General features: G+C 58.0%; 1 protein-coding gene across 1 annotated transcript in view; it reads right to left on the bottom strand.

Moving 5' to 3' along the window:
- Positions 1-8,761, bottom strand: part of SMOC2 (SPARC related modular calcium binding 2) — a 35,348-nt gene extending 26,587 nt beyond the window's left edge. Inside the window, exon 1 of the mRNA XM_049785187.1 lies at positions 8,680-8,761. Coding sequence (XP_049641144.1) covers positions 8,680-8,760 — 81 coding nt within the window. The 5' untranslated portion in view covers position 8,761. The remainder of the gene's footprint in view (positions 1-8,679) is intronic.
- Between the last annotated feature and the right edge of the window lie 3,387 nt (positions 8,762-12,148).

Genomic DNA, 12,148 nt, shown 5'->3' with positions numbered 1-12,148 from the left:
GGAGTGCTGCCCCAGGCTGCCCCCTGCTGCAGGAGGTGTGTGTGTTTGTGTGTGTCTGTCTGTCTGAGTGTCTGTATGTGTCTATGTGTCTATTTGTGGTGCACTGTGTGACTCAGCCCTGTGCCGAAGACCAGACAGCACTGATCAACGCAGTGGCACCCAGGGTCCGACAGAACTGCTTCCTGAGACCTCCCCCTGAATTCACAGTGGCTAGGGAGCCCTGCGAGTCTCTTCAGGGAAGGGGCCCACAACGGCGTCCTTCCCCATCAAGACAGCCCCACATCCTGCTGCTCCGTGCCCTGACACCCTCTCAGAGAAACCACCTGTGACCCACGGCCTCTATGTCTGAGCTCATACCCACCCAGACTCAGAGTTCAAGCAGGCCTGGCTGAACACATTCATCCCTGTGACCACCAGCCTGCTCCACTGAATGTGAGCCAGGCTCAGACTGTGTGGAGGAGCCTCCAGCAGTCAGGCAGACCTCCTAGATCACTCAATTGTGTGAGCCGGACTCAGGGCCCGAGCAAGGACCAGAAGCAGTCAGACCTCTCGGCTGTGAGCCAGGCCCAGGCCCTGCCAGGGGCTCTTGGGCAGAGAGGAGCCCACCTGACCTCAAATCTAGGGGGAGGCACCCAAAGGGATCTGTGAGTCCCCAAGGCTTCTCGGGTTTGTCTGAGGCATAAGACCGAAGCAAGGAAACATATCTGGCCCTTGGACCGTCACCAGAAGCAACAGAGGTGAAAGAACGACCGGTGATACCTAAAACCTTTCATGTCATCAAACACAGGTGTGCACACATGCACCATACATGCATGAACGTGTACACATAATACATTCACATACCTGCATGTGCACACACATTTAAACATGAACATGTGAACTTACATGCACATGCACTAGAGTGCATTGTGTGCCTTTTCTGAGGCGGTGTGTGCTGGCATGCACTGTGCATACAAGTGCAAGCCTGGACATGCATGCACAGACATGCATGCATAAACATATATGAACACACATGTGCACCTTTCAGGCACTATGCCACATGCAGGCCAGTCCGAGCAAGGCAACCCTACGAGTGGGCGCAGCAAGCCCTTCCCACCTCCCTGGCCTCTGGAGCACATGTGGCTTTTGCTAACCGGCCTTTGCTCGTGGATACAGATTCCTGGCATTTTTGGCGTCTTGTTTACCTTGTGAGATAGCTGCTGGCCCAGCTCTGGGGAGGAAGAGCTGCCCTGGGCTCTGGCTCCCAAGAAGGGCTGCAGCCCACGACCGTGGGAACTGGACTCTGCCAGCAGCCCAAATGGGGGCCTCTGTGCTCCATCACACACACCTCCTGTGGGGTCGGCTCCCCTCCAGCCCAGCGGAATTGCCTGGGGTCTGCAGTGCTTCCCCCTGGCTAGGCATTGGGGAGGTGAAGCAAGAGAAGGTGTTTCTGCTCTCATCTGCAGCTTCGGACGCTCCTGACTCAGCAGCTAAGTCAGAGCCCACATGGTCCCCTGCAGCTGTGTGGCGACTCAGCAGAACCCACCTCATGTGAGGGTCTCTCAAATCTTGGGTTCATGAGGTTCAGGCCGGTGTCACAACAGAGACCCTGAGCCCTGGCCAGGACCTTCTGGACAAAAATGCGAAGTGTTGAGGAGAGGAGAGACTCATTTCTGGAAATGTGTGTCTTGAAATTTCCACCTTTAGTGACAGAAAGCCAAGAAAGCCGTAATAGCGGGAGATGCGGGGTGGCTTTATGGGGATAAGGAGGAATCCGAGGCCCCTGAGTGACGTTGGCCATGGGCTGCAGGGCAGAGGGAGGCTGGCACAGCTGGGCAGAGCCCACCTCACTGCCCGTCCCAGGTTCTCTGCATCACACCCACAACCGCCTCCTGACTCTGTGCTCAGGAATCGCTCCTGGTGGTGGTCAGGGATGTATGGGATGCTGGGGATCGAATGCAGGTCAGCTGCATGCAAGGCCAGCACCCTTCCGACTATCTGATCTGTCTCTCCGGACCCTGGTGATGATTTGGAGCTGGTGGTGTGGCCTGGATAATCCCATTACTCACAGCCACTCTAAGCACACACAACCCTGACTTGCTGAGCACAAATAACTCACAATGGGCCTCAGATCCACCTGTCTGTTGATGGACTTAAGGGAATTTATTAATCAAGGTACCTTTAAAGGGTGATGACAGCCCCCCCATTGGCAGTGGGACCTGGACATGCCCCTTAGACATGCCCCCTAGCAATGGATATTTACCCCTGAAGTATAAAAAGAGACGGTCTCCTGGGGCCAGGAAGGTGGCGCTAGAGGTAAGGTGTCTGCCTTGCAAGCGCTAGCCAAGGAAAGGACCGTGGTTCAATCCCCCAGCGTCCCATATGGTTCCGCCAAGCCAGGGGCGATTTCTGAGCACATAGCCAGGAGTAACCCCTGAGCGTCAAACGGGTGGGTAGGATAGAGACTGGAGCAGTGCCTGCAGGCCCATGAGAGTCAAGCATCACCAAGATGCTGCCTACTCTACATCTATCCCTCATGCTCTATTCTCTCTTGAACCCAGATCTGCAGGCCTCTCTTGGTTTTTCTGGCTAGAGAATTTCTACGTATCTCTCGCAAAATAAAACACCCCAACCCCGGGCAGCAGCAGACTTCAGACTTCAGGCAGAAATAAAAGGGTGTGCAGATTCTCCCTCTTCCTCCAGCCTGTCTGTCTGTCTTTCTCTGTCTCTCTGTCTCTCTATATCTCTGTCTTTGTCTGTCTATCTCTGTCTCTCTGTCTCTGTCACTCTCTCTCCCCTCCCCACCAGGGTGGGTGCCCAAGTCAGCTATACACATCATCCCTCTGAGATCTGCCTGATGGTCCTCACCACAGCCACTGTGTCCTCCCCTGGAAAGTGTGGGCAAAGTATATGCAAACCTTTATACCAGGGGTGGCGAACAAGTTCGACACAAAGAGACACAGAGAGCCACACCAGGCAGTGACCTGCCAAAACAAACACTCACACAAAAGCATATAATGTTAACAATAATCTATTAAACACATATTGCATTTTGCACTGAGTGAGGGTAAAAATCCTGTTTGCCACCCCTGCTCTATACTAAGTCAGTCAGGTGAGCGGAGAGACTAGGTATGTCTCTTTGGTGGTGTCAGCCCTAAAGCAAGAAACACAGGAGGGGGCCTGAACACACAGTGGTAGGGTGTTTGTCTTGCACGGGCTGACCACGACAGACCCAGGTTGGATTCCCGGCAACCCATATGGTCCCCCGAGCCTGCCAGGAGTGATTTCTGAGCTCAGAGCCAGGAGTAGCCCCTGAATGCCACTAGGTGTGACCCAAAGCCAAAAAAAAAAAAAATAATAACACAGGAGGAAAGGAGGGCATCACTGCTTCTGGGCTCAGTGCAAGACAGATGTAAGTGTGACCTGTGGGCATTTTTGAATGAGGTCATGTGTGAGCACGTGTGCACCTATGAGTGGATTCATGTATATGCACAAATGTATTTGTGAGTGTGTTCATGTGTAACCATGCATGTACCTGTGAATGTGTTCATGTATGTAGCTGTGAGTGTTTGTGTGTGCGTGTATGCATCTGTGTGTTCATGTGTAAACACATGTGCATTTCTGAGTGGGTTTGTGTATAGGCATGTGTGTACCTGTGAGTGTGTTCATGTGTAAGCATGTGTGCATTTGTTAATGTGTTCGTGTGTTCACATGTGCAACTCTGCATTCGTGTGTGAGCACATGTATGTCTGCGTGGATGCGTGTGCAAGCACTGTGCATGTGCTCATGTCTGAGAACATATGCATGAGTGTGTTCGTGTGCGGGCACACCTCTGCGTGTTCATTGTGACTCTCCGGATGACCCTCAGGGCAGTGTGGTTCCAGGAACTGAGCCCGGGTTGCTGCAGGCAATGCAAGGTCCTAAATTCCTTGGGACTTGGGCATCCTCTGGGCGGGCCTGGCTCTGAATCCTGTGTGCGATCCTGGGTCTGGCCTGACTCCCCTCACGCTCTCCACAACCCCCTCACACTTGCTTACACCTGCCACAGCTACTCTCACCCCCAGCACCCACTCACATCCACTCACAGCTGCCTATGACCTCACACTGTCACGCCTACCACTGCCCCCCACACCCTGTCCATGGCCTCCCAAGACCCGATCATACCAGCCACATTCATACACACCGGCTCACACCCACTGCACCACCCAGATCCATACACACCTGCCTGCTGCCCACTCAGGACTGTCTCTTCAACCCACAGACACCACCTCCTTCACACAGCCTTTTCACACCTGGCCATAGCCACTCACACCAAACCCTCCCACTCCTACTACAACAACCCACAGTCCACTCCCAACCAGGTCTCACTCACACACACACACACACACACACACACACACACACATGCCCACATCACGGCAGGGTCAGGAGTGTCCAGGCTGACAGAGGAGGGAGAGCCTTGCCTGCCCAGCACTCAGAGGGCTGCCGAGATGGGGACACACTGCAGGACATGCTGGGGTCCAGGGGGTGAACAACTGCCCACACACCAGGGTGGGCAATGTACAGGAGAGACCAGAGCTCTGTCAAACGCGACCCTCCACACTCATAGTGGACTCCTCCAGGCCACACAGTTGCAGACCCACAGTTGCACCCTTTGTGGGCCATGTGAGGTGGGAACTGAAGGTTCCATAAGGAGAAAGCTGGCTCTGCACAGCTGTGGCCGCCCGCAGGCATGTGGCGGGCGGAGCTGGCAGGCGGGCACGTTAAGAAGCTGCTGGCGACACCACAGTGCCCTTGGCATGCTGAGGGCCAGGCTGAAGCCCCCGGCCACCATATGCTGGCAGTGCCCCCATTTACCTGGCAGGTGAAGGACAGGCGTGCCCATTCAGGCAGGAGCCAGTACACGTCCCAACGGGGCACCTAGCACACACTTGGTTCTGGGGATCCTGCCAGATTCTGGAGGCAGAATACAGACAGTCGCCAGGGTTGAAGACTCTCCGTGCCGACTGTCCTCAAATGGGGGTCCTCACATTGCCCTCACAGTGTTCTCACATATCCCCACATGTCCTCACCTGGGGACTCTCACCTCAAACTGCTTCTCACAGTAGCTCAAGCCCACCAGTGATGCCTGCGAACAGGGCCAGGCTGTTCACAAGGATACCCTGAGCGGGCAGAGGCTGCCCTAATGCATGCTGAGAATGGGCTACAGTGAAGGGCTCTGGGGACAATGAGTTTCAAGACTGTTGTACTCTCTACCCCTTTGGGAACAGCAGACACTGTCCTAGGGACATACTCCGTGGCCAAGGGGTGATGGCACCCTCAGAGACTCTGCTCCAAGCAGACAGTCCGGCCCTGTGAAGGCTTAGGGGCACTGTGGAGCACTGCAATGATGGGGTGTCCCCTCACCAGGAACCATGTGGATCTCATGATGACACCAGCTGGGCTGCCCGTCAACCACAAATCCTAATGCTGGGAAGACAGAGGCCAGGGAGGGGGTCCTACATCCTCACTCAGAAGGCAAGAACCCCACGGATCCCCAAGGGTCCCCATGGGACACCAAGACCATCTTCAACAGAACCTCCACCGCACAGCTCATATACCCCCCCCCACACACACACACAGCACATCCCACCAATCCAGTCTATGAACCGGATCACCCACAGCACAACCCAAGACCACTCATGGCCCAGACCACAGATCCCTTACAGCAGAGCCCATGGACTCCCCCATAGAAAAGCCCACAGGACACCCATACCTCTCCACAGCACTCCCTGTCCTCCCTTGAGCCTCATCATGAGCAACTGGGGAGCTCAGGATCTGGGTGTAGATTTGCTTCTGCAGCTCTGGGCAGTGCCGACAGATCCCCAAGACTGCTTGCTCCCCAAGCTCAGTGTGAGGAGACACCCCAAGGCCTCCTTCTTCACCCACAGGGCACCCTACTGCCCTGTTGAGGTGCTCTAGGGCACAGAGGGGGAGACAGCCCTCAGGAGCAGAAGGCCAGAAGTTGGACCAGTTTGGAGGCAGGGGCCTGGCAGCCACTTGCACAGGCCCACGCTGTCCTCATGCTGGGAGAGGCCACTGAGCTGGCCATAGGCTCTGCACATTTGTCTGGAGCTGGGATCGGGCTCAGTGAGGGGATGCAGGGCACAGGGGGAATGCTGGCCGCTGCTAGTCCCCATCCCAGGCAGAATATCCGGACCAGGCCCTGGGGTGGCAGCAGGGACGGGGTGACACTGCCATCCAGAGAAGCAAAGAGGAGCTAGCTCAGAGCTGCTCCTGCTACAGTGCACAGTGCTCGGGGACAGAGAAGATGAAGCCTCGGGGCTGAGGACAGGTAATGGGGTCCCAGGGTGCAGCCTCCCCTGCCCCCCACTCCCAGGGAGACTCAGGAACCCGCTCTCCCAAGACATTGTAAGTCCTGTGACACTGCAGCACCCTGAACTGCGTGTGGAGCCAAGGGCTGAGGTGTTACTTCCATGACAACCAACTTCCACACAAATGTCTTCAGGGTTCCTAGTTCCAGGACAACCAGCTTCCTCACATCCCATCAGGGCTTCCTTCGCTGGCTCCTCCAGCAGGTCCTAGTCAGCGGAGAAATCATGGCTGGTGTGTCCAGGAGACCCAAATCTCCAGCCACCGGCACTGGCCTTCCCCTCTTCTCCCTCCACCTTCACCCTCTCAGAGTCCTCCTAAGTTCCTTTTGGTCTCAGGTCCCAAGAGCAGGCCGTGGGGTCAGGGCCAGGAGAAACCCTCCCTCCACTGGCTCCAGCACCTAGAGGGCTGAACACCAGCCCACAGCGCCCCACTCCTGCCGTAGTCCCACAGGGTCTGGAAGCGATTGGGGCTTTATTTACAGTCTTGATTCCAAGCGGGAATCAAAGTGCAGCCTCCAGATGTTCTGGTTCTCAGCGGCGGAACCTTTGATTCCCTTTCCTCCCCTCTCCTGCTTGCGCAGTGGCTTCAGCCTGGCAGAGCAGAAGCAGGTACAACACACACTTGGGGAAGGGTCATTACAGGGAGGGGCCCCATGGGAAGGGGTCCAGGGAGGGACCACGCCACCAGGGAGGTGCCACAGGTGGCAGTCCCCTCACGGGTGCTAAGGAGAGAACCCAAATATGGGTTTCACTGCAGTCAGCGGCACAGGAGAACCAAAAGGACTTTCCCACTCACAAACTAGCAAGGCTGGGATCATGGCCTGACCTGGGGCTTTCCAGCTAACTCCTGTCCCTCCTGTCCCCAGACTCTCTGGCATGTAAAGAAAACTCTTTGGAAAGAGCCGCAGGACAGGACTCATATCCCTGAGGTACCGGGACCCACCAAGGGGAAGAGGCAGCCTCTCGTGGCCACTGACTTCAGCCTCTCTTAGCCTGGTGGGGTGGGGCCAGCCCCAATCATTTGAGGCTGCCCTTCTTCTCCAGGGAGCCCAGAAACAAGGGCTCCCCACTCCCTGGGCTGAACCCACAGCAGGCCACGAGCATCCTGGATGAAGAACATGGGAAGGCAGAGGAGGGTCAGTGGCTCCTGTCAGATCCATGGGTCTGAAGGAAAAAGAGAGCAGAGTGCTCAGAGACAGCAGTGAGTCCCCAATTGTGCTCTTTGAGCACCTGGGCAAGACGAAGGAAGGCTGGGATCTTGGGGTCCACCTGGTCTCCCGTGGGGCCTGTTCTCACACACGTGTCTCTCCATGTGTTTATGCAGATGTGCACTCACGGGTGTGCACACTGCATGTGCCGCCACTCCAAGGCACCCCAGGAGCGCCCAGAGCTGAGGCGTCTCATGTAATCTGCAAGTCATTTGTGAGACACAGGCAAGGCTCAGGCGCTACGGAAGAATCTGAGGTATGAACAATGGAGTCCCAGCTCCTTCCCCCTCGGCTGTCCACAGTGCCCCAACGCCACCCAGGGCTGCCTCCAAGGCGCTACAGAGCAGAGGGGCCCCAGCACCCTCCAGCCAGGGTCCAGATCCCAGACACTTTCTGTTGCCCCTGGAACTTCAAAAGCGACCCTCCACCGAGATGGACCCTCCACCTTGCTGTTTTCTCAAGCACTTGTTCAAAAACACATTTAAGTGGAATGTTTTTGTTTCTGCAGATTGCATTAATTATGGGTTTGCAAACACTCGAGCCCCCACCCGCCCGAGGTCAGAGCTGGGGGCTGCAAGCAAGTGAGCCAGGCCAGGGTAGTGGCTTGGCCCAGCCCCACGAGCAGCTCCCAGCCCAGCAGCTACTGGCCACAGGCTGCTGCCCCAGTGGATGCTGCGATCCGAAAACAGCAAAACCGCCCCGGGAGACTCCTGCGCTCTGCGCCACGCCGCGCCTTGCCGCTCAGGGGTGGGCACCACTTTCTCCTGGAGTTCCTGGAAGGAATCTGCGAGAACTTTCTGCTCCTTCCCAAATTCCTTTCCCCGGATCTGCAGCTGGAAGAGCCGGGAGCGGAGTGGGCTCCGAAGGGGGCCCAGTGGCACCGCCCAGGGGCTCACGCAAGCTCTCGAGGCTCCCTCTGCACCCTCTAGGCCGCTGTCCTGGCACTGTCCACCCCGCTGCCACCACCAGAGAACCCCGCGCGGGCATGAGGTCCTCCGCGTCTGCGGTGCGCCGGGGAGCGCCCAGACCCTCGAGGACACCGCGAGGGACGTTCCGCGGAGGGAGGCAGCGGAGCGGCGGCGCCCTCCGGGGTCACCTGCGCCGGCCGCCGGACTCACCGTGAGCGCCGAGAACCTCTGCGCGGGCGCGCGCGGGAGCAGCCCCGCGAGCAGCAGCCAGCACAGCTGCGGGGGCAGCATGGTGACGCGGCGGCGGCGGCGGGCGCGGGGCGACGGTGCGGGGCGCGCGCGGGCCGGGCTGTGCGGGGCCCCGTGCGGGCTGCTGCGCGCTCCTGGCCCCTGACGCCGCCGGGGCTCGGCCGCCTCTCGCTGGGCTGCGCCGCGGGCCTGGCGGCTGTCAAATACCCGCGGAGCTTCCCGGATCCTCCTCCCCAGCCCGCGGCCGCCCCTCTCCGCCCCCGGCCCCACCTCCGCCGGCCCAGCTGCGCTCGCGCTCGCTCGCCCCTGGGGCCGCCGCGCCGGGGTCTGCGGAGCTGAGGGAGACGCGGCGCCGCCTCGCAGGAAGGGACCGTGAGGAACGCGGTGGAGGCGAGGCTCGGGCACACCGGACGTGCACATGCCTCCGTGCACCGAGGCACACGCAGACACTCCCGGGACAGCTCGGAGCTCAGGCACCACTAGCTGCCGGCCCTGCTGTTTCCTCACGGAGCTGCAAGCCCAGCAGGGAAGTGGGCTCCCGGTAGCCGCTCTGCAACCAGGTCGGGGCAGGCAGTGGGGCTGATCTGGCTGCAAGCACCCTGGTCTGAGGCCCGGACGAAGGAGGCAGAGCAGGAGCAGCCAGGCCCACGTGGCCTCTGCAGACGGCATTGCTGGCATACTTGGGCCTTAGCTTGGAGCCAGGCAGAGAGAAGCTTGTTGCAGGACACCACAGAGCCAGCAGTGAGGGGATGGCAGGTGACCTCTGCGTGGCCCTTCTGAGTGGAGCCCCCAGTGATTGGAGGATGCGCTGGCTGGGGTGGGGCTGGCACCATCAGAATGTTCTAGAACCATCTGGAGAGGTAGGGCTGCGAGCTAGCAGGGGAGCATGGATGCGGGCAGGGCAGGGCAGAGCAGGCACACACATGGGGGGAGCCCGAGAGGCCAGCAGAGCTGAAGCTGTCTCCGGGCACTGGGCCTGCATAACATCACTGGAGTGGGTCCGATCTGTGACCACTCTGAGGTTCCCCAGCCCAGACCCAGACCTGCCTCAGCCCAGAGCCTGTACCCAGCACATCTGTCAGCCTGTACTGTCCAGGCAAGGGGCACACAAGTCAGAACCAGGCCAGATCCAAGCCAAAGCTCCACTAGCCTGGCCCCTCATAGAGATGGTCCAGGTGCGGGGAGGGGGAGCCTACGCCCAGCGATAGTCCCAGCCCTCCTCACCCCTGACACAACTCCTGCGTCAGGCAGGTGCCTGGGCCAAAAAGCCAGCAGAGACGGGCAATGTCATTCAGACATCCCTAACCCCTGGTTTTTTTCTTCTGAGTGACAGTGCAGCGGTGCAGGAGGAAAGCAGTGAAGGCCGGTTGAGCGTGTGTGTGTGTGTGTGTGTGTGTGTGTGTGTGTGTGTATCTGTGAGTGTCTGTCTGTGGGTCCATGTGCATCTGTGTGAGGATCTGTGTGGTCTCTGTGCGTGTATGTATCCATGTGTATGAGGGTACACATGCAGGTGTATGATGCACAAGTGTTTACACACATAAGTGTGCTGTGTGTGTTGGCTGGGTGTGGCTGCCACTTGGCTACGGTATAGTGTAGAAGTGCCCTCCTGCCCACAGCACCTCACTGTGGGCTGGAAAGGAGGCCCAGGTCAGAAATGGGGTGGGGTGGGACCCTCTATCTGTGCACCAGAGGCAATGCCGTCACACGTGCTTGTACCCAAGCACACAGGGAACACCGGGAGATGCCCATCCTGGGCAGACATGTTGTCCACACAGGTCACTCTGCAGTGACAGCAGGAGACATCTGAGCATGTGACGGTCACTCACCCAGGGCTCCGAGAAAACCCCAATGCCTGTCAAGCACTGAAACCAAGAACTTTCCAGAAATTGTCAGGGGAGAAAAAAGATGCCAACCCAACCACAGACAGAGACATCGGGGGCTATTCTAAGACATTGTTCCAGTGGCCGGGAGGGGGACCCAGGTCTCCATATCATTGTCAGGGCAGAGCTGTGATCAGGGAGGACCAGGGCCTCAGTGCCAGTGTCCTGCCCCTCCAGCAGGACCCCCCAGTGTCCCTCCTCCCCACACGTGGACATGTTTGTAGGTCTATGGGCTCACATGTCTGCCTTTCTACGTGTCCATGTGTCCGAGTGTCTGTGTATCTGTGTGTCAGTGAGTTGAGTGTTTGAGCCTGCATGTCTACATGCCTGAGTATCTTTGTATCTGTGTGTTCATATGCATATCTATTGTTTGTGTGTCTGCCTGAGTATCTGCATGCCTCAGTGTATATATCTGCATGACTGTGTGTGTGCATGTCTGAGTGTCCACATATCTAAGTGTGTCCATAAGCTTGTGTGCCTGTGTGCTTGCATGTCCATCATGTGCCCGTGCATCTGCTTGTATGTCTGATGAGTCTCTATGGTAGAAACCCACTCCCTTCTCTCGGGGCCTCCCTAGCTGGCTATCTGTCCTGGGGGGCCCTCTCCACACGTCCCTCCCCACCTCTGTCCTCCTCCTATCATCCACCTCTCTCCCCTACCTTCCCTCTCCCTTCTCTTCTGCTTTCCTTGCCTCTGGTCTGGCTCTGGGAAGGCCCAGCTGCTCTCGGCAACCCACCCCAATGCACTTTACAGAGCTGCTGAGAGCTAGGACTCTCCTTTGTAGCAACCAGAGAGTGGGAGCTAGGGACAGAGGCAACTGGTTGTCTCAAAGGCTCTGAGTGACCCCCTCCAACCGCCCCTGCGGGAGTGCCTGCAGCTGGGTCAGTCCTGGTCTGGAAGCTACCCAGGTCAGCAGCAGGAGACCAGGCCCATGTGGCCAATCCCTGTCCTAACATGAAAGGCAGGTCAGTCTCACTGCCCCCTTCCCACTGAGGGCCACTGCCGCTGCTTCACATAAGTACAGTACGGGTCAGCACTGAGGTGACGCTGGGAAACTGCAGCACAGTCACAAGGCGGGTCGAGAATGCAGGACAGCACTGCCAGCGGCGGTGAGACATTTCCCTTGAAGCCGGCGCATGATCCAGCGGAGGCAGCCAGGGACATGCGGCTGCAGCCTGCCTGGTATGGAAACAAAGGCAGAGTCAGAATGTTCTAACAGTTCTGCGGAGCTGGCCAGGTTCTGCGGCTCTGCATCTGAGCTGCGCTGTGTGGACACAGTAGACGCCTTGATCCGGCTCTCTCAGCCCAACAAAGCAAACGCACTCCAACACATGTCAGAAGTGCCACGCACCCCAGGTGGGCAAAGTCGGTGTCCAAGGAGCCAAGAAGGGCCGTTTGTTGACAGAAGGTGAAATCACGCACCTGGCCTGCCCGCGTCACCGTGCCAGAGCACAGCTCTGTTTTTCTCGGGCCGTTTGCTAAATGCATTTGCTATGCCGGGCCCGAACAGAAATGCTATTCACATCTGGCTGAAGAGCGTGGTTTTCACT

This window comes from Suncus etruscus, chromosome 12, assembly GCF_024139225.1.
Source record: "Suncus etruscus isolate mSunEtr1 chromosome 12, mSunEtr1.pri.cur, whole genome shotgun sequence".
Taxonomy (NCBI): Eukaryota; Metazoa; Chordata; class Mammalia; order Eulipotyphla; family Soricidae; genus Suncus; species Suncus etruscus.
The sequence above is the reverse complement of the archived record's forward strand: the minus strand, read 5'-3'. Positions and strand labels throughout refer to the sequence as shown.